At 37.0% G+C, this 23,736-nt stretch overlaps 2 protein-coding genes across 2 annotated transcripts in view; both read right to left on the reverse strand.

Moving 5' to 3' along the window:
- Positions 1-617: 617 nt before the first annotated feature.
- Positions 618-6,274, reverse strand: COX7A2 (cytochrome c oxidase subunit 7A2). The gene is made up of 4 exons (XM_030859318.2): positions 6,126-6,274; positions 4,835-4,924; positions 2,207-2,291; positions 618-824 (listed from the first exon to the last, which is right to left on the reverse strand). Exons 1-4 carry the CDS (start codon positions 6,141-6,143, stop codon positions 766-768), a joined length of 252 nt encoding a protein of 83 aa, XP_030715178.1. The 5' UTR covers positions 6,144-6,274; the 3' UTR covers positions 618-765.
- Positions 6,275-11,473: 5,199 nt separating this feature from the next.
- The window catches only part of TMEM30A (transmembrane protein 30A), a 42,395-nt gene continuing 30,132 nt past the window's right edge, over positions 11,474-23,736 (reverse strand). The window contains exons 4-7 of the mRNA XM_030859319.2: positions 23,577-23,664; positions 22,379-22,525; positions 21,502-21,708; positions 11,474-14,149 (exon numbers count right to left, since the gene is read on the reverse strand). Coding sequence (XP_030715179.1) covers positions 13,956-14,149; positions 21,502-21,708; positions 22,379-22,525; positions 23,577-23,664 — 636 coding nt within the window. The 3' untranslated portion in view covers positions 11,474-13,955. The remainder of the gene's footprint in view (positions 14,150-21,501; positions 21,709-22,378; positions 22,526-23,576; positions 23,665-23,736) is intronic.

A 23,736-nucleotide genomic window follows, 5' to 3' on the forward strand; every position in this document is an offset into this window, starting at 1 on the left:
TCCCCTAGATCTGACGGATCTAGACTCTTAATCTTCACTGTGTTACAAATGCACACCTTGCAGGGATGACAAAGTCTGACTCCTTCCGTTCCCTCAGAAGATAACTTTTACAAATGAACTAAGTATTTTAAGGAAAGGTACACTGTATGTTATGGATTAAACTAACATAACAGAAGCCCATTCTGAGTGTGAAAAGAACAAATACTGGATTATTTTACAGCAATTCTACTAAAGCCTACTCTAAACTGTGGAATACATCCAATATTCTTAAACATAAACACACAGAGCTAAGGGAGGAAAAAAGAAACTTGAACCCCACGAGCCAAAACTAACCTGCTTCCACTAACCCTAGGTGCTAGCATATCCCAGGATACACCATAGCAGGGAAGAGAGGGGAGGGGAAGACTCAAAGAAATATGCACTCCGAGTGTCAAGCTCAATTAGCGCTGAAGACCATCCCCTGTTGGAATTCTAAGCCGCTAAAAATAAAATTTCACTAAAATAATACCACAATGGTACTATATATAACCTAATGACAAAAGATTCCTCCTTACCTAAGGTTTATAAGGCTGCTATTACTGGTATAATGTATCCTAAAGTGATCAAATAAAACAAAGCATGGTAAAGACTGCTTTATTGGTGGCAGCTAGTACAAGTCAATAAATATTGATCCCCAAAGAAGAACTCAAGTTAGTTATCAGACTACTGGTCCACAGAGAACTGAATGGAGTTGAACCAACCGATTGCTGGGAGGATAAACTGAAGTCAACCCTGCTTCTTGGGGAATGAAGCCACAGCCAGCTGATACATGCCATATGCTGTTCCTGAAAAATAAAGGAAATAAGAACTTAACAGGAAATTCTCAGGTTTAAATGTATAAACCCAATATTCCAGCTAAAAAGTTGTAAGATAAAGAGGCAAGGCTGGTATTAAAACTACTTTTATGGGAATATACAGAAGTATTTTGATAGGTGCTGGCAAAATTTAAAATAAATACATACAGAACACGTTTAATCAAGTTTTAATATTACTTAACTTGTATAGAAGTGTTAGATGCAGCACAGTAATGTATCTGTTAACGTAATGACATGTAAAAAAATTTAAAATAAGATTAAGAACATAAAACCTAAAATTGCCTGAGAAATGCTAAGAATGATTCAAAAGCCAAAAGGTCAAATAGGCAAAGCCTTCCCTGAAGTGTATTATCAATATAAAACCAAGCAAAAGGGACATATAATTTTTAAATAATCAAATTTGAAGTAAGAATTTCTAATAACTGGAAATTTATTTTTAAAACTAATTACCAAAACGTCTATGAAATAGTCACACTGGCCAAAAAGAATTTAGGACTTTACCTTAAGAAAGCCCAAACGTCACCATCTGCTTGTTGTCCATAAAATGTCCCTTCACTATATTCAATTCAAGCCAAAAAAGGCACGTTGGCATAAGCATAAGGGGACTTTGTGCTTAGGGTTCAAACACCAGCTCTTCCAAAGCAATATTATCTGGGTAATTAACATAATTTCTCCATCTTTAAAATGAGGATACGTTACAGACTTAATACAAGGGTTACAGAAATCCACATATGTGGCACTCCTATCAATAGAATGAGCACACAGTAATCACTCTAATACTGTTTCCCTTTCTCCCGCCAGGGAGCAATCATTCAGATTCCTAACTCTGCTCCTAGCATGCTTATTTGTGATATTCCACTGCTAATATTGAATAATGGAACTGCCCAATCCACAGAAAAAATATCAAAGCACTTTACATGCAGTAAAAGTATTGTGCTGTATAAGGTTTTATCTCTGTCATAAATATGTATGTACAGGGATTAGATGTAAAGTGTATTATTATTATACATCATAGTCAAAATATTTAAGAACCCCTGTTATAGGAGATGGGATAGAGCAGCTATCTTTGGCTCTTCCAAAGGCCTGCAGGGCCACTAGCAGCACATTCCAAAAGCCACCTCTATCACAAGATAATTATCAAACTTTATCGGTTTATTTTTTTTAGAAGACATTAAAACGTTCTTATACAATATGTATCAATCACCTTTGTGAGTCATTATATGTAAAGCAGTAAGACCTCAGATTCTGGGGACAGACTGCCTGTGTTAAAATACTGGCACAGTGAGAGCAATGATGTTGTTAGTTATCGCTACTATGATTTTGCTATAGAGCAAGCATTCCAAATGTCTTACCACCAACTGTAAGAATCATGGTTGCTCTGTACAGGAGGGCATCAGCTATCCCACCCTTTAGATGCACTGGAATTCCATTATCCTCCTAGGTTAAAAAAATAATAATTAATGTATATCATTGGTTTCCAACTAAATGAAAAAGACTAATCCATTCATATAAAATTAAGTGGCTTCTTAAAACACTGAAATTGAAATATTTTAAATATCAAAATTAAAAAGGACTACCCTTTTCCTGAATCTTTCTCTACTGCAACTACTTTTAAAATAAAAACTCCTAAAAATCAACATTCTTTCTTTTAAAGTTAATTTGAGATCTAATAAAATGTTCTTTCCAAAGAACACATAAACAGTAAAGCTGTGAAAATATATTCATTGAGTTCATCAATTTAATTATTAAAAAAAGCAATAATCATCACACTTTGGTCATAGGTACAATCTTTTTTTCCCTTAAAAAAACAGGAGAGAGAGTTTTGGTTTATAACCCTAAATTATATCCTTAGTCTCCCAATCCAGCACCTGGCATAGTGTAGGATACTTAACACACCTGTTAAATATAAGTATTTTATTTTCATGCAGCATACATAATACTTTTTTTTTAACCACTTAAAATTTTCTTTATGAAACATCAGAGATCACAATTAAACAAAAAACTCACTGATAACCTAACTACTTATAAAGGTAAGTGCTCTGTCCCACTAAGTCTTTCCTCATGAGAAAACCACTATTAACACATATTAATACATATCCTTAATTTTTTAAAGCTTGTATTGTCATAGCTTCTAATTTATGCACATACTTGTTTAATACACAAAATGAGATTATGCTATATAATGGCCTATCACAGATTTTTCACTCAACATTATCTTAAAAACCATCTAGCCCATTTAAACCTACTTTGTTCCTTTTAGTGGCTACACAGCATTCCACTGTGCAAAAAATAAAATTACATTAGCCAATCCTTTATTAATGGGTATTTAGGTTGTTGGGTTTTTTTGATATTAAACTCCCATAATGATTAATAGCCTATTTCCTATTTTTATATATTTATGCTACTATTCTGTAGGAAAGATTCTTAAAATGGGAGTCCTGAATAGGATATGTACAATAATTTGCTTCTAATACTTTCAAATACTCTAAAATTTCTGTACCAATACTACTTCCTAGCATGTATCAACGTACTGTATAGGAACGCACTTATCTCCCACACCTGGCTAACATAACCTATTTTAAATCTTCTAAAATTTTGACAATTGAACAGGGAAAAAAAGTAGCAACTTGTCATTTTAATGTGCATTTCTTACTGATTTGTAGGAGCTCTCTGTATGCTAAGGTTATTAACTTTTTGTTAATATTAAAAATTTTGTTAATTTAAAAAATTTTCCCTCAATTTGTCACTTACCTCAATTTGTACCATAAGTACATTTAAAATTTTCGTGTCACCAAACCTTGCAATTTTTCTCCTTTACAGCTTCTAGGCTTTGTAAAGACTTTCTTAGGATGACCCCTAAGATTAAACCTGATTGTGGTAATCATTCATAGATACATTAAATATAACATTGTTTGTACACCTTAAAAAAAAATCAGGTACAACCTAAATACAAACTATTTATTTATATTTTCTTTCTTTCTTTCTTTCTTTCTTTCTTTGTGTTAGGTCTTAGTTGCGGCACGTGGGATCTTCGTTGTGGTGCATGGGCCTCTCTATAGTTGTGGCGCGTGGGCTCAGTAGTTGCAGTGTGTGGTCTTAGTTCCCCCAGGGCAGGAAGGATCTTAGTTCCCCCATCCCCAGGGATCAAACCCGCGACCCTTGCATAGGAAGGTGGATTCTCAACCACTGGACCACCAGGGAATTCCCAATGCTTGCGATTTTTACTTGTCAATCATACCTCAGTAAGCTGAAAAAAAATTCTCCTATATTTTCTTTTAATATTTTTTGAGGGAGAAGTATTTATATCTGCAATTAATCTTTTAACACACAATACAGAACGGATATAACTTTACTTTCTTCAAAACAGCCACCCAGGGCTTCCCTGGTGGCGCAGTGGTTGAGAGTCCGCCTGCCGATGCAGGGGACACGGGTTTGTGCCCCGGTCCAGGAAGGTCCCACGTGCCGCGGAGCGGCTGGGCCCGTGAGCCATGGCCACTGAGCCTGCGTGTCCGGAGCCTGTGCTCCGCAACGGGAGAGGCCACAACAGTGAGAGGCCCGCGTACCGCAAAAAAAAAAAACCACAAAAAAACAGCCACCCAATTTTTCCATTCCCCACTGATATGAAATAGCACCTTTAACATATATCAAGTTTCTACATATATTAATGTATTTGTTCTGTTTCTGGGCTCTTTCTATGGTCTATTTGTCTATTACTGTGCAGCTACCCCAGAGTGCCAACCCAATGTGACTCCTCCAAAAGAAAGTGTCTTTGATCTTTACCCCTTCGTTTCTTCTGCTTTCCCAAGGGCCTCTTGGTTATAGCAAATGCCCAGTTAGCTATCGACAGACAGTTTCCTATTACTCTTCTGCTAATACAACAGGATTGTTAACAATCAGACGTCTCCAGATTTACCTCCTATCGCCAACTTTTGGTAATCTAATCATAACAAGTAACAATCTCCTATAAAATACTTCAGTACCTGAAAGAGCTTTTGTTTCTCTGAAACTTTATTTTCAAACTGCCTGCGTGAAGCAGTACTTATGGTCCTCTGGGCAATCTGACGAAGAGCCTGAAATTAAAAAAAATCCACATATACTAAACAGACTTAGGGCTTAAAGAAACCCTTCAAAACCAACCATTCCCAATCTTCAGTATTACAGAAAAGTGAAACTGAGAGTTAAAACATACCCGATTTGTCAATAACAAAGTCACAGACAAGCACTGAGGTTTTCCTATTTGTCGCCCCGCCACTGCTCTTTATATTATATTCTGAAGTCTCCAAACACCACATTTAAGAAGCAATTCATGTAGATTTTGAGGGGGAAAAAATCATGATCTTTACCTGAATTGAACCAGTAGCATTATATGAGGAAAACATACTGATATATAGATATTACAGAAATAAAGAATGGTTACAAAATACACGAGGTTCGAAGTTTTTTATTTAAATACTCTACCATATTATTAAAAATCTATTACTTGATATCAAAATAAACTGGCATGATTCCTACTTAATTAAAATGCTTCCCTCATTACATTTTCCCCAAAGAATTAATAGGGCATAAATCTTTTACAAGAGACTTGCATTACATATCCAGTTGAAATAAATTACAAATATGCAAACCACTTTCTAAAATAAATAATATATTGAGAAGATAAGTAAAGCTTTATTGGATAATTACCGAAGAAAACGATCACTGTTACATTTTCCTTCTCTTTTTCAAAATTTGGGGAAAATATTTCACATGCTCAAAGTCGGTGGAGCGGTGAAGGACACTGCAGAACCGCCTGATGGAAGCAACACGACCCTTCGGCCATGAATGCTCCTAAAGCGCCAGCCAAAACTGAAAGGCTTGCTTTTTAAACTGCCTTCTGCTGCTCACAAACCTCAGAGTCACTGAAACTCAAACCCCTCGTTATCCGAGGAACATCCTTCTGCTGACGCTTCCGGGTATCAGAAACTTCCCACCCGCACCCACAAGATTAGGGGTGGCGACTAAGAACCCAAGGCTTGCCTGACGCACAATCCTCTGGTCACCTCCCCAGCTTCTCCACTCCTTACAATTACCCAGCACAGCTTGGGGCAAGAGTGATCCATGGAAGGGAAGGAAGGTCAAGCGAAAAGGACACGGACCAAGGAAGGTGACCTCCGAAGCCGCCCTCTCCCTCTCTCCTCCCCTCCCAGGAGAGGCTTTCCTGTCGCGAACCTCTAGCCTCCGCTCCCAACCCTCTCGCCCCACATCCCGAATGCCAGCCGACAAGCTACTCACCAGCAGACTCCGCAGCATCTTGGCTCCGTTACAGCCCACCAACCGCGACAACTGAACACGAGGAACGAAGATCCACACGCCGGAATCGGAACTACCTTCTGGCCTTGCGCAAGCGCCTGGAGCCTAAATACTTCCGGGCGGAGGAGGGACTTGCTCCTAACCATAGAGAGCGGAAGAAAAGAGAGAGCGGCCGGACGGCTGTGGCCGCTCTAGCCGGCGGGCTGTCTCTGCGCCTCGACCTCGCTCCTGAGCCGCCGGTTACCCCGGGAGCGGAGGCTGGGGATAAAGGAACGACTTTTGAGACCTGAGAGGCAAGGAGCGAGGCATTCCGTACTCGTTTAACTAGCTCAGATAAAATTAATGTGAGACCAGGCTATCGAAGAAAATTAGTGTGTGTATTTTGAACGAGAAGACGTAAAACTCTGAGCAACCTTTGAGCCACTGTTTAGAACGCTGGTTTGGCCGAACTCTTAAACTGTGAAGCTGGATGAAATACAAAACAAAAAGTATAACTTCTCTTACACGGATACAATCAGTTTTCTCCACTGTTGTGAGGACGTTACTGTTCCGTGTGCTGAGAGTGTGCTGTGTAGAGCTGCGTCGGGATACTAGTTTTTATCTTGCTGCACCTTTGGGTGCTGCAGAACTCCCCATGCAAGCAGCTCTCCCACAGTGTCGCGAAAGTGTGGAAGCTGTTCACTCGTTTCTCTGAGTCTGGGAAAACGCTGAAAAGAGGGGGAAATTCTAATTGGGGGACCAGAAATGGGAGGGCAAATCTGGACTCCGGAGTCTTGCTGCCTCAGGCTAGCAGGGCACTTTCCATGGTTGGAGTTGCCAGGCACAGCAATTATTGTACAGATACCAACTGTGCTTAAATAATGCCACATTACAAGTGTCTGTTACAAGTGCCCACCCTCAAGCGGGTATAAATACGAAAGTATCCACCCTATACCACAGTAAATATCTGTCCACCTTTTTACAAACTCATAATTATTCCACTGTCATTTCAAATAGAAAGCTGATGATGTATGGGTTCAGCATAGGTGAAATGTGTAGATAAAATTAGTAATATTGAAATTATCATTCCTTCTGATCTTTAGACTTAGACCCACCAAGTTACTTGTTCCCAGTTCAAGTTATTTTCCTCACCGATTTTAATACCCAATTATTTATAAATTTATATAAAGGTTTAAATGGCAAATGGTCAAGAATCAGAACTCTATTTCAATATCATTCTGGTAGTAGTGAAACGCTGGATTGGATATGAGTTACCAGGACAGAGAGTCCATTAGAAGGTACTTATAGTAATCCAAGGAAAAAAGAAAACCTGAAGTCAGTCAACAGCAAAAGAGATGTAGCTAAAGGGATGGAGATAAGGGGATGGGTTAGAGAGCCAACAATGAGGAAGTACCTTCAAAAATCAACAGAATGTAGTGATTTATTGGATTGGGAAGTTGGGGAGGAGAGCAGATTTCTGGCTTAACTCATAAGATGGTTGGTCATACCTACCATTCACTACATCGAGGAATATAAGAGAAACACCAGGCTAGGATGGGATGAGTTCCCTTGATTTGACAGAAGGGAGTGGTCGTCGTTCACCGAGTGCCATTTTTCTATACTTTGTGCTAAATGAGTTTCATCTATCACTTCCCTTATTCCTCAAATCAATATCTGTCAAGTGGGTATTAAAATCCCCATTTTACAGACAAGGAAATGGTAAAGTAAATGATTTAGGGGATTAAATAATCTGAAGATACAGTTTATGTATTTAAGAGCCAGGTCAGCCTGATTCTAAAAACCGTATTCTGAATCTTTCAGGTGCAGATTGATAGTGAAGAGACTACAGTGCAATAGTGGGATGAAAGCCTGTCTGAGGCTGAAGATAGTAATAAAATATAAACTGCTCTTTTACAAGCTTTGTCATGAAAAAGGAACGACAACATACCCCGGGGATTAGACCACTGATTCAACTGCAATTTGACATATAATTGTAAATCTATTTCTTTCTGCATTGCTTGTCCTTGAAACAAAGTGGCATATAAGTCTTGACAGTGAAAGTGATGTATGGTGAGTTCAATCTTCTGGCACATCACCCTGCATAGAAAAGCTTGTGGCATACAGACAAGCTCCCATTAATGTCACTTAAAGTACATAGTTTTTCAAAATGTACTAAGATCACCAAAAGGTACTTCAAGGTGGTTCCGGTTTAAGATAGCGGATTGGCCCCAAGAGTTTGTTTGTCCTCCCTATCACTCCAGTAAAAATGAAAGAAAAGGAATTGAAAGGGTATGAGGTTTTTTTCATTTCATTTTTTTTATACAGCAGTTTCTTATCAGTATCTATTTTATACGTATTAGTGTATATGTCAATCCCAATCTCCCAATTCATCCCACCACCACCACCCCGCCACTTTCCCCCCTTGGTGTCCATATGTTTGTTCGTATGAGGTGTTTTTAGATACATCACCTTAAATGAATCTCAAAGGCATTATGCTGAGTAAAAGAAGCCAGTTTCAAAAGGTCACATATGATATGATTCCATTTATGACATTCCAGAAGACAAAACTATGGGGATGGAGAAGAGATCAGTGGTTGCCTGGGCTTATGGGTGGAGGGAAGGGTGACTATAAAGATGTATGGTAAAAGGGAGGTTGGGAGGTTTTGGTACTGCTCTGTATTCTAAAATGGTTACACAAACCTATGCGTGTGTTAAAATTTGCAGAACTGTACACTACAAGTACAGAAAGTAAAGTTTACTGTATGACAGTCTAAAAAACATTTCTTAAAAGACAGCCCAAAAGGATGGCGACCAAAGAAGAGACAGAAAATCAATTTCAACAGATTTCTGGAAAACAGAAAGCAGATGGGATATAGCTGAGCAGGACCAAGGAAGCCACAATCTAAAGGGACTGCAAGGGGGATGGATACCAGTGAGAAGCATGTTGATTGGTTCTAAAACCCCTGAGAAGCTCAGACTTGAAAGTAGAATTTATAGCAAAGAGTGGAATCAAGGGACAGGCCTGAAAATGAGTAGTTGAAAATTATATGCAACAGAATGGTCAGCTCCCTGCAATCTCTGCCCTACTCCTCTCGGCCAAATACAGTCTCTCACCTCGGTCACTGTCTCCCACAGGTAGAAGGCAAGAACATTTTTATCTGGAAGAAGTAATGGGAGACAACTAGGTGGAAGGCATATGCAAAGGGATGGGTATAGCTGAAATATGTGAAGTGGAAAACAGAAGCTGGGGTGGAAGACAAGGCAGAAGCAGAGAGTTCAAAGCAGTAAGAGACAGAGCCTCTTTCAACCCCTTCCTTTTGCAGAAGACTAGAGAATTCTTCCCCAGAGAAACTGAACAGTCCCACAGAAAAGGCCTCCAGCCAAATGACTGGCTCCCTGACAGTCATTCCCTAATGCGGTGCTTCTCAAAATTCAGTCTACCTACAGTTGCTGACCTGCCAACTATTTATTACTTGTCTAAGCATTTTATCATGAACAGAACAAATAATGCACTCAGTGGCATTTTTGAGTAGCACTGCGCTACTGAGGCCATCACTTGTCAAGCACTGCCCACAAACAAAGAGTTTTCAATGAGTTTTGGGGGTCCATTTATACATGACAGATTGCTGAGACTAGCCAGAAATACAAGGAAAGTCACCTACGCGAAAAACTGAAAATAGCTCCAGTAAACAAGAGAGTGAACTAGGAAACAGCAGATCTAACACAGGAGGGTGACAAAAAGAGGGAATGTGATAATGGCTGAGTAGCTGTTTGAAAAAACCACCAGTAGAGATTGGCAGAGAAGGACAAATGCAGAATAGACCTTTCTAGCAAAAACAGGGAATCAGGTTATCAGGTATTTGGGGACAAAAAACCTTCAAAAGACTAGTGATAAGAACAGGGTGGACCTGATAGAAAAGTTGGAAAAACTTTAAGACAGGCTTCCAGAAAGTTATGTTGATGTTAAAAGTGGGGTGATTATTAATTCCAGGAAAAATAAAGTGTACAAAGTATAATCTTGGTGCTCTGCTTCGCTCTAAAGTATACAGTATTTTTAAAGTCATAATTAAACAACTGCTAATGTGTTTATTAAATATTATAATTATATAATGGGGGAAGGGGAAGTACGTGTGTTAGCTACATCATCAGGTAATATTATCAAGAAGACAATAATGTCTAAAACTGTTAAATCAAGCAATAGTAGAACAGGCATATAATTTAGATACACTAAGATAAATACCAAAAGTAACAACTTTTGAAGTCAAAGTAATTGTCTCTAGAAAGTTGGGACAGGTACTGCTGTTTTTCATCATAAGGCCTTTAGATTTTTTTAACTGTGTACACGTTACTTTGACAAATTTTACATATTTAAAAGAAAATAAGGTCACCGTGGTCTGATGTGATTTTAGACATGATATTTATGTATTTATTTTTAAATGATATTTATTTTGAAATTTCAAATGACATTAGGGGAAATGTGATTTTTTTTTTTTTTTTCCGGTATGCGGGCCTCTCACTATTGCGGCCTCTCCCATTGCAGAGCACAGGCTCCAGACGCACAGGCTCAGCGGCCATGGCTCACGGGCCCAGCCGCTCCACGGCATGTGGGATCCTCCCGGACCGGGGCACGAACCCGTGTCCCCTACATCGGCAGGCGGACTCTCAACCACTGCGCCACCAGGGAAGCCCGGGAAATGTGATTTTTACGTTTATTGAATGGGGCATGGGCTAAAAAGGGGCTCTAAAACACTTTACTAGATTATCCAAATACTACAACAAACATTTATGCACCAAATTCTTCTTGAAGCAGCACTTCCTTACTCCCTCCACCCTCCCCTCAAACTAACCATGTTCGCAAAGAACAGAACTTTGAAGCTTAACCAACAAAGGATGGTACAATAATTCTAAGGCAGTGTTTCCATAAAGACGGGGCAAGCAGGCTGAACAGCAGTCGTTACGCCTACCACTCAGCTGCTCCTCTTTGCTAGTCTGGCTTTTCATTTCCTGTGTCCCTGCCCAATTCATTATTTTCGTCATCATTGTCTCTATACCAGTTATTCATTTTCTATTTACCAGAAGTTTCCCTTGATCTAATACCAAATTTAGCCTGTCTGCTTATAACAGGTTATAATCTGACCACTTCTTGGTAAGCACAGATGTTTCTCAGTAACATGAATAAATCCTGCAGTTAATGCTATCAGAGTGATTAACATATTCACATATGGCAATCAAATCTAGGCATGGAAATGTTAAAATTTGGCCTCATTGAGCCTGGGCTACAATTTAGTGCTAAACATCTGCAACAACACTGGGGCGCTGTTATTTTAGCAAGACACCTGAACATAGCAAAATTAATTTTGTTCATTTTTATTAATACAGAACATACTAACAGAAAGTTATCTTTCAATATAATCAAAGTTACAAATACTGTAACCAAGAAACAAATAATATTCACTTGACTCTCCTCTTCATTGAATAATTTTCTATTAGGTAGTACAGTTATTTTTACCAATTTACTTTTAAACTGCTTTCTGATTTCAAAGAAATTTCTTAGCTTTTACTTATTAAATAATTCCTTCAGTTGGGAATTTCATATATCAAAATATTTCCTGCAAGTTAGTACATTCTTCAATGCCTTCTACTTAACCTAGTTGTCTTAAAATGCAATATGATTCTTTGAAAGTTGAGTATGACATCAGTGTTTCCCAAAGATCAGCATAAAGCCCATAAGAAAGAAATGTTTTCCTTCCGCCAGTCACAGAGGCCATATGAATGTTCCACATTCTTCATATTCAGCAACAGGAATCGCTTACAGCTCAAATGGCAGGAGACAAGGGAGAACTTAGGCCATCAATGTACTTGTAAAATAGATAAAACTCCAAATATATTTTAAGATTCCGTCTTGACCACAGATGAGAAAGTGTTGGAAGAGCTCTTCAACTTTTCTGTAGCAGCACCTCTGGTCCCCCAGTTAGAAAAAGAGACGCAGGACGGCAGTCCTTCTTAAGCAGCACAAACTCAATCTGCAAAGACTGGGAGAAGCCCTCTCCCCCAACGATATACCCCAGAAAATAAACTGCCATGTGCAAGAGGGTCAATTATCAGAATAAATAACCATATTCTGAAGGACTGATAAAACAAAGAATAGTTTTACACGAAGAATACCCTATGCACTCAGAAATTTCAGGACAATTATACATTAAGTACTTAATGCAAGTAATATTCTATCTGTTGAAAGTCATTATGAACTACAAGTTCTTTTAACTGAATTTCATATTATACAAAACTTAAGAAGTGTGGCACATTTCTACTATTAACCATTACATTATTTTTGTTTTTTTTTAAAAAAACATACATTAATCAAAACTGATACATTACCCAGACCTGTTGATTTAAAATATAAACGAAGGAAACCATTACAAACTCCGAATTCAAACAGGCATTCTTCTATACAAACCTATGAGTTATTTTAGTTAAAAAAAAAAAAAATAGCTATTTCAATGCAATTAAGCCACCTCTGATTAAGACATACATTTCATGCATGTGAAACAATAAGTTTACATTCAAGAATAAGTTCCATAGCAAACAAATTACAGCATTTATTCAATAAGGAATATTAAAAATAATTCCAGTTAATAGAAAATAAAATAACTTCAAGCACATATAATTTATCATGTACATACTCCAAAATCTCCAGAATTCAACTAGGAAATTTAAAGAACTTATTTTTAAAGTACATCTTAGAAAAACCAACCAAAACAATCGGTGGCTTAACTAAAGAGAATGTGCATACCTATTCATCCTTGACCTATATGTAAAAATTGAATGAAATATAGAGGAAATGAAGGTTACTGTTTTCCAAAATTTCTGCAAGATAATATTAGTACTTAAGTCAAAACACTTACCTGCAAAATAAAAACAGCTTGAGGTATTTCCAATGCTGAAGCAAATTTCTTAATGTTAAATACCACAATGAAAACAGTCTCCTTTGAATATTTACATCTGGTTGACAGGTGAGGCAGAAGATAAAGGTCGGCCAAGAAGTTTGCCAAGCTCACCTATATTCTTTCATCCCTTATGAAGTGTAAGCTTCAAGGGAAATGGTCACATGTAAAAACATCAAGTGAGATGGGTTTCCTGACTGCAACATCTTAACCAAATGGAAAGAGGAATTTTAAATCTTCCTACCGGAGACCTACCATGAGCATTAATTCCTATTCTAGACAGGTAAATAGGTCCTTTGAAATCAAACCTAAGCTTGACAAAGAACTGTACTGGATAAGCTGAATACATGAACCACCTCAACAAAGATGGTACTTTAAGCCTTTACACACGACCTGTGAAAAGGATGAAGTGTTTTATTTAGATTTGGTCTTTCTTCATCTTTTTGTAACTATGAATCCTAAAGGGTTAGCAAGTCATTATACTCACACATCTTGTAATCACTTTCTTCACACAATAGGCACACATATACAGTATCATATGTCAATATAATATTATCAACACAGCATAAACATTTAAGCAGCAGATGCATTTCGCATGAAAGAGGCTCCATGCATCAAACGGACTGTCCCATCAGAAAGGAAACATAAGAATGCCATTTCAGCAGTTACAGTGTTGATATGATCAGTATAGCGAATTTGTTTTATACCCGTCATATATTTTCCTAAGTCATCCATAAGGAAGAAGCAAAGGACAAAGACAGCTTTAAAAAAAAAAAGTTATGTGCCAACTTCAAAAATGACATACTAACCAGACATCAGCATTTGAAAGCTAGGTTGAATAGGACTGGCCTTGATGCACATGCAGTAAATTTGTTTTCAAAATATAAAATTAAATGGTAATGTCGGCAGTATTACTACTGTTTCTATATTTATGATTAATTACTAGCAGTACAACTCCCAGAAGGAAGGAGATGGATCCAATAGCGATGTAAGCAATCCCCAAAAATGGATTTTTTCCTCCCATCCATGAAATAGTGCTCAAGATCATCCGTTTTCGTCCATCAAATGAATGTACAGGGTAATCTGAAGAGTGTATAGGAAGACTTTTCCATGTCTAGTTACTTGATTTTTAAAATACAACTTAAAAAGTTGGCATTTAATTGATTGTAATTCATTGGTAAAATTCTACAATACACAGGTACCTTACTCATATGTTCTGAATCACAAAATAATTATATAATTATTATCCAAAAGGATTGATTTCGCAAATTAAATGTTAGTAGTAAAAGCCAATATAGAGACAAGATGAAAAGGCAGAGGGCTATGTACCAGATGAAGGAACAAGATAAAACCCCAGAAAAAAAACTAAATGAAGTGGAGATAGGCAACCTTCCAGAAAAAGAATTCAGAATAATGATAGTGAAGATGATCCAGGACCTCGGGAAAAGAATGGAGGCAAAGATCGAGAAGATGCAAGAAATGTTTAACAAAGACCTAGAAGAATTAAAGAACAAACAGAGATGAACAATACAATAACTTAAATGAAAAATACACTAGAAGGAATCAACAGCAGAATAACTGAGGCAGAAGAACAGATAAGTGACCTGGAAGACACAATGGTGGAATTCATTGCAGCGGAACAGAATAAAGAAAAATGAATGAAAAGAAATGAAGACAGCCTAAGAGACCTCTGGGACATTAAATGCAACAACATTTGCATTACAAACGTCCCAGAAGAAGAGAGAAAGGACCTGAAAAAAATATTTGAAGGATTATAGTCACAAACTTCCCTAACATGGGAAAGGAAATAGCCACCCAAGTCCAGGAAGCACAGAGAGTCCCAGACAGGATAAACCCAAGGAGAAACATGCCGAGATACACAGTAATCAAACAGGCAAAAATTAAAGACAAAGAAAAATTATTGAAAGCAGCAAGGGAAAAATGACAAATAACATACAAGGGAACTCCCATAAGGTTAACAGCTGATTTCTCAGCAGAAACTCTGCAAGCCAGAAGGGAGTGGCATGATATACTTAAAGTGGTGCAAGGGAAGAATCTACAACCAAGATTACTCTACCCAGCAAGGATCTCATTCAGATTCGAAGGAGAAATCAAAAACTTTATAGACAAGCAAAAGCTAAGAGAATTCAGCACCACCAAACCAGCTCTACAACAAATGCTAAAGGAACTTCTCTAAGTGGGAAACACAAGAGAAGAAAAGGACCTACAAAATCAATTAAGAAACTGGCAATAGGAACATACATATCAATAACTACCTTAAACGTGAATCGAGGAAATGCTCCAACCAAAGACACAGGCTTGCTGAATGGATACAAAAACAAGACCCATATATATGCTGTCTACAAGAGGCCCAATTCAGACCTAGGGACACATACAGACTGAAGGTGAGGGGATGGAAAAAGATATTCCATGCAAATGGAAATCAAAAGAAAGCTGGAGTAGCAATACTCATATCAGATAAAATAGACTTTAAAATAAAGAACGTTACAAAAGACAAGGAAGGACACTACGTAATGATCAAGGGATCAACCCAAGTAGAAGATATAACAATTATAAATATATATGCACCCAACATAGGAGCACCTCAATATATAAGGCAAATGCTAACAGCTCTAAAAGAGGAAAACGACAGTAACACAATAATAGTGGGGGACTTTAACACCTCACTTTCACCAATGGACAGATCATCCAAACAGAAAATTAATAAGGAAGCACAAGCTTTAAATGACACAATACACCAGATAGATTTAATTGATATTTATAGGACGTTCCATCCAGAAACAGCAGATTATACTTTCCTCTCTAGTGCACACGGAACATTCTCCAGGATAGATCACATCTTGGGTCACACATCAAGCCTCAGTAAATTTAAGAAAATTAAAATCATATCAAGCATCTTTTCTGACCACAACGCTATGAGATTAGAAATCAATTACAGGGAAAAAAACGTAAGATACACAAACATGGAAGCTAAACAATATGTTACTAAATAACCAAGAGATCACTGAAGAAATCAAAGAGGAAATCAAAAAATACCTAGAGACAAATGACAATGAAAACATGACTATCCAAAATCTATGGGATGCAGCAAAAGCAGTTCTGAGAGGGAAGTTTATTGCTACAAGCCTACCTCAAGAAACAAGAAAAATCTCAAATAAACAATCTAACATTACACCTAGAGGAACTAGAGAAAGAAGAACAAACAAAACCCAAAGTTAGCAGATGGAAAGAAATCATAAAGATCAGAGCAGAAATAAATGAAATAGAAACAAAGAAAACAATAGCAAAGATCAATAAAACTAAAAGCTGGCTCTTTGAGAGGATAAACAAAAGTGATAAACCATTAGCCAGACTTATCAAGAAAAAGAGGGAGAAGACTCAAATCAATAAAATTAGACATGAAAAAGGAGAAGTTACAACAGACACCGCAGAAATACAAAGCATCCTAAGAGACTACTGTAAGCAACTCTATGCCAATAAAATGGACAACCTGGAAGAAATGGACAAATTCTTAGAAAGGTATAACCTTCCAAGACTGAACCAGGAAGAAACAGAAAATATGAACAGACCAATCACAAGTAATGAAATTGAAACTGTGATTAAAAATCTTCCAACAAACAAAAGCCCAGGACCAGATGGCTTCACAGGTGAATTCTGTCAAACATTTAGAGAAGAGCTAACACCCATCCTTCTCAATCTCTTCCAAAAAATTGCAGAGGAAGGAAAACTCCCAAACTCATTCTATGAGGCCACCATCACCCTGATGCCAAAACCAGACAAAAATACTACAAAAAAAGAAAATTACAGACCAATATCACTGATGAATATAGATGCAAAAATCCTCAACAAAATACTAGCAAACAGTATCCAACAGCACATTAAAAGGATCATACACCATGATCAAGTGGGATTTATCCCAGGGATGCAAGGATTCTTCAATATACGCAAATCAATCAATGTGATACACCATATTAACAAATTGAAGAATAAAAACTATACGATCATCTCAATAGTTGCAGAAAAAGCTTCTGACAAAATTCAACACCCATTTATGATAAAAAACTCTCCAGAAAGTGTGCATAGAGGGAACGTACTTCAACATAATAAAGGCCATATATGACACCCACAGCAAACATCATTCTCAATGGTGAAAAACTGAAAGCATTTCCTCTAAGATCAGGAACAAGACAAGGTTGCCCACTCTCACCACTATTATTCAACATAGTTTTGGAAGTCCTAGCCACGGCATCCGGGAAGAAAAAGAAATAAAAGGAATACAAATTGGAAAAAAAGAAGTAAAACTGTCCCTGTTTGCAGATGATATGACACTATACATAGAGAATTCTAAAGATGCCACCAGAAAACTACTAGAGCTAATCAATGAATTTGGTAAAGTTGCAGGATACAAAATTAATGCACAGAAATCTCTTGCATTCCTATACATTAATGATAAAAAATCTGAAAGAGAAATTATGGAAACACTCCCATTTACCACTGCAACAAAAGGAATAAAATACCTAGGAATAAACCTACCTAGGGAGACAAAAGACCTGTATGCAGAAAACTATAAGACACTGATGAAAGAAATTAAAGATGATACCAACAGATGGAGTGACATCCCATGTTCTTGGATTGGAAGAATCAATATTGTGAAAATGACTACCCAAAGCAATCTACAGATTCAATGCAATCCCTATCAAATTACCAATGGCATTTACAGAACTAGAACAAAAAATCTTAAAATTTGTAATGGAGACACAAAAGACCCCGAATAGCCAAAGCAGTCTTGAGGGGAAAAAACGGAGCTGGAGGAATCAGACTCCCTGACTTCAACTATACAAAGGTACAGTCATGAAGACAGTATGGTACTGGCACAGAAACAGAAATATAAATCAATGAAACAGGATAGAAAGCCCAGAGGTAAACCCACGCACCTATGGTCAACTAATCTATGACAAAGCAGGCAAGGATATACAATGGAGAAAAGACAGTCTCTTCAATAAGTGGTGCTGGGAAAACTGGACAGCTACATGTAGAAGAATGAAATTAGAACACTCCCTAACACCATACACAAAAATAAACTCAAAATGGATTAGAGACCTGAATGTAAGACCGGACACTATAAAACTCTTAGAGGAAAACATAGGAAGAACACTGTTTGACATAAATCACAGCAAGATCTTTTTTGATCTACCTCCTAGAGTAATGGAAATGAAAACAAACAAATGGGACCTAATGAAACTCAAAAGCTTTTTGCACAGCAAAGGAAACCATAAACAAGACGAAAAGACAACCCTCAGAATGGGAGAAAATATTTGCAAATGAATCATCAGACAAAGGATTAATCTCCAAACTATATAAACAGCTCAGGCAGCTCAATATTAAAAAACAAACAACCCAATCCAAAAATGGGCAGAAGACCTAAATAGACATTTCTCCAAAGAAGACATACAGATGGCCAAGAAGCACATGAAAACCTGCTCAGCATCACTTATTATGAGAGAAATGCAAATCAAAACTACAGTGAGCTATCACCTCACACAGGTTAGAATGGGCATCATCAGAACATCTACAAACAACAAATGCTGCAGAGGGTATGGAGAAAAGGGAACCCTCTTGCACTATTGGTGGGAATGTAAATTGATACAGCCACTATGGAGAATAGTATGGAGGTTCCTTAAAGAGCTAAAAATAGAATTACCATATAACCCAGCAATCCCACTACTGGGCATATACCCTGAGAAAACCATAATTCAAAAAGACACATGCACCTCAATGTTCACTGCAGCACTATTTACAATAGCCAGGTCAGGGAAGCAACCTAAATGCCCATCGACAGATGAATGGATAAAGAAGATGTGGTACATATATACAATGGAATATTACTCAGCCATGAAAAGGAACAAGTTGGGTCATTTGTAGGGACGTGGATAGATCTAGAGACTATCATACAGAGTGAAGTAAGTCAGAAAGGGAAAAACAAATATCGTATATTAACGTATATATGTGGAACCTAGAAAATGGTACAGATGAACCGGTTTGCAGTGCAGAAATAGAGACACAGATGTAGAGAACAAACGTATGGACACCAAGGGGGGAAAGCAGCTGGGGGTGGGGGTGGTGTGATGTATTGGGAGATTGGGATTGACATGTATACACTGATGTGTATAAAATGGATGACTAATAAGAAAATAAATAAATAAATAGGAAAAATAACAAAATAAAAGCCAGTACAGTTTACAAGCAAAAACAACTAAAGTTAAGGGTTATATAATTTCTCATTTCTTAGATATTTCTGTTCTCATTACACAGGAGGGGTAAAAGGTCTGTAATGTGAAAATATATTTCAGATAAATAGCAATGAAACCCATAGAGGAAAAAGAGCTTGACAGACCAGGAGAAAAAGGAAGAATGAAGAGATTAGGGGTCTCTATGAGCTCAAAGAGCACATGTAGCAAGAGTGTAGTTATGAGAGAATGGGACGACTCATACAAGGTCGAAAAGCATGACAATGAAGTTTTACATTAGTGATTTGGAGCAATGGTGAAACTCACGGTGTGACACTGGATTGACGACTAAAACAGAGTGGAATTGAAGGGTGGATCCTTAAACAAATTTGAGAAATGGGACACCAACATGTTGGATGAGCTACCTACACGGACCAGTTCTAGGATTTGGCAAGAGTTAGGGAAGAGAAGAAGACAGAACTAAGTCCCTATGCAAAAGGTTTACAACTTTTTCAAAAGCATCTTTTGAATCATGTTAGTTCCCATCTCTTTCTCCAGCTTCCGTAGCTCCCCAGCCCCGCAGATGACTCCCCAGCCCGGCTGTGACTCCAATGGCAGGCTCAGCTCTACTAGTTCTTAAATCAATCCCAGTCTGAGCCAGGAATGACTGTAAGAGCTCTAACTAACCCAACACCCTATGGGATGTGGTATCAAATCACCCATGCTAGTCTCTCTATATTGCAACCCTATAAAGTGGGCTTCTGCCTTGATTCTAATACCTAGTTCCCACCTTATACCCGATTTTGATAATTAACCCTTAACGTTCTGCAGGTCAAATTCCTGTTTTACCGATTTTCAAAATAGTCTGCATTCCTCCTAAAAGTTCTCTTGGTGCAAATTATCTGTCAACTAAGAACTCCTGAGTGCTCCAAAGATTTCCCTTTATCGTGCTGTAGGCTACAGGATGCCCTCTACTTTTGCCATAGCCTCAAGATAATGTTCTTTCTACCAGCACCTAAACTGGGTCTGTCTGTCTAAAATTTCTGCTATGTAGGCCTAGTTTCAAACACTTGGTCACTTTCAGTCTGTCACTCTCAGGTCATGTTCAGTTGTCTACTGAGGTGCAAAATCAAAAAACTAAGGCTACAAATAGGTCTTTATTTTGAAATTAGGTCTATTAACCGTTTATTAATCCATTATAAACCTAAAACTATATACTTATAGCTAATTTGGGTTATGAAAAATCAAAACTGTAAGATCATCAGCACACATGCTAATATGTGAAAATTTTTCATTCACGATATATACAAGCAATGGGCTAGAAATTAAAAGATGTAAGGATTTTGTTGAGAATAAAAGTTAGTGCCCAATATTTCTGGCTTAGGAAAGACTTTGCATCCAGGCCAATATGGACTGGGCTGACTACTTGAGTGAACCAGCTAGGGATGCAGCCTACAGTGATGGTTGATGGTAAAGTCAGCACAGCTTGATTATGAACCCGGGTTCTTCTCTCGCCTGTGTAATCTCAGTTAAGTTACTTAAATGCTCTATGTTCCTATATTCTTGTCTATAACGTGGAGATGACACCTGCCTCACAATGCTTGAAATAAATAAAATAATACATGGAAAGTACTTAGTATAACGTTGACATATAGTCAGGATGAAATTAATGATATTTATCAGCACTGAAAAGTATGCCTAAATTATTAAGGTGGAACAATACAGCTAATGATAAAAATGTTTTGATATTGTAAACAGAGCAATAATTATAAATAATTATGTTGATATGAAATAACAAATTTGCTGATTTTTATTATCTAAAAAAATATAGATTAAAACAGCCCAGTACCACCAACACTTAGCTTTACTAAGTGAGTACTAGCCTTTGCATTAAGCTGAATTACAATCTCTCTTGTAAAAATATCTAACTTATTAATAAATCTAGCACCTACATTTTAAATAATTTTACCAAATAAGATGCTTGAACTCTAGTACAAAGTATTTAAAACTTAAAGGCATTTCTGGAAGAAACAAGTTAAAAGAGACTTTCTCATACATACACACATACTCATAAAAATGCAGAGAGCAAAACTAAAACACAAAGCAGCATGCCACATAACTGAGACAAGACTGGACTACACTCCTTTCAAATTCTTTGAATCTGTGCACATGGCCAAAAAAGGATACTGTATGTGATATTCAAATAGTATCGTCCAGCTGGTAATGTCGGATGTAAATCACTTTTCCTCTCTATAAGACGATACAACTTACGAAAAGTAGGTAGTGCTGCCGTACGCATCCAAACAATAAAATCCTCATTTATGAACCCACTATTATCTTCATCAGGATCCAGCATATATACTGGTTTAACCCAGTTTACTGGCTTTGTTGTGCCTTAAAAAGGAGAGATCGGTGTGGGGTGGGGAGACAACACATTCAATTCTGTTGAGAGTTTCACTGAAAATTCACACTCTAATAAAACAAAGATATACAATATGAATATTTTCCTTATGTTCAAAAGTAGAAATATATTCATATTCTAAGGAAGTCTTAAAATCGAAAGAGAAACCAATTCTTCACATAAAAACTTAACAAATAATTACAAAGATTTGATTGATATCTCAATTAAGAGAATACTAAAAGTAGGCTACTGAGTATACTCCAAAAAGCAAATGACTTAATTCAAAGATATAATGGTAAGAAACATTACATTGTGAAATCAAGGAGGCATAGAAACAAAAAGAAATTTGGACTTATAACTATTAATAATTAAAATAAATAAATAAATACTTGTTTAAAATAAACCTTGTCACAATTTTAAAAGATTATGGCTGAAACGCTTACAAGGAAATACCAGAGAAATTCAAGATTAAAAGTATACTACTTTTCCTTTAGAATTTCAGTACATTAGAAGATACTACATATTTTACCTAACTTGACAGCAAGTTAAGAAAAGTTGCTTTTTAAAAAGCATAAACTTTTTTAAGATTCTAAAGACAGAAAATTTTAGGTACTTCATTAAAACGCCTAGCTTATGTTTTACGGGATATTAGTAATATTTTACCTTTGAATCGTTCTTCTAGGGGAATGTCTGCTCCAGGGGGATTTCTGAATTTCACATTTTTATCTGTCCACCAAGCAATACCTTTCTTTATCAAATGAATAGGTGTAGGATCAGATTCATTGCCAACCAGAAACAAATCTAGTGTATCTAAACACAAGAAAAGGAAGATACTGCTAAACATCTACTGAATATCCATAGTGCCGGCTTTCTTCCATGAGAAATGAGGATCTGGCACTTGCCCCCCAAAGCGGTTGTAACGAAGCAGGCATGTGATGAGCATTTGCTCTTGATTATTCACATGTGAATTAACTATGGTAACTTTATAATCCTAGATGAACTTGCCTTCCCTCAATAGTTCCAGGTCATTTTCCTACATGGCTAACTGATATGTGATATGGTCAAATGTTTTAATAGTAACCCAACTAAAACAATTTGCAAGGTAAATCTGCCTCTATTCTTTAAAAAAAAAAAAAAAAAAAGCACTGCTAAATAGCTTCTGGCTTATCAATTTCTCTCTCTGCACTGTCCAATCTGGTAATCACTAGCTATATATGGCTACAGAGCCCCTGAAATTACGGCTGGTCCAAATGACTATGTTTTGTAAGGATATAATGTACATCAGACATCAAAGATTTAGTATAAAAATTAGTATATAAAATATCTCACTAATAACTTTTATATACTGAATATCACTTACCTGCTGAAATGATAATATGTGGGGCATACTGAGTTTAATAAAGTATAATTAAAATTAATTTCACTTGTTTCTTTTTTATTGTTTTTTTAATGTGACTACCAGAAAGCTTAAAATTATACACGTCTCACATTTATGGTTCACATTACATTCATATCAGACAGTGCTGCTCTAAATGATCAACTGTAGCCCCTATCTAATGGTATATATATTCAGAGTTGTTGGTAAAGGTAGCCTGGCATTTATTTTATCATGTACGAAATAGTAAGTTAGCAGAATGGCCCTGCTTCTTTCTTCCCAGAGACAGAAATTCATTCTTAAAATATAAGAAATCACAAAAGAAAGTCATAAAGCATTATAATACCCCACTAAATAACTAATTCACATATTTATCTTAAAGCTGTTGAATTTCTCAATCTCATTCATGTTTCTGAAAGATTATACAAATATTCCTAACTACAGTATAATATATATATATCATCTTTGTTTATCTCTGTCTCATACCATTAAACATGCTGTTGGCAATAGCTCCACAAGGAGCAATTGGTTTGTCTTCATTTCTTCGATAAGGCTCACATTCCTTACTGGGATTCTGATATTTAGAAGGAAAGAAGAGAGAAGTTATTACCCAGGCCTCTGGGAGAACTATGAGTTAGTCCTAATT

Source organism: Globicephala melas, chromosome 14, assembly GCF_963455315.2.
Source record: "Globicephala melas chromosome 14, mGloMel1.2, whole genome shotgun sequence".
In the NCBI taxonomy this organism is placed as follows: Eukaryota; Metazoa; Chordata; class Mammalia; order Artiodactyla; family Delphinidae; genus Globicephala; species Globicephala melas.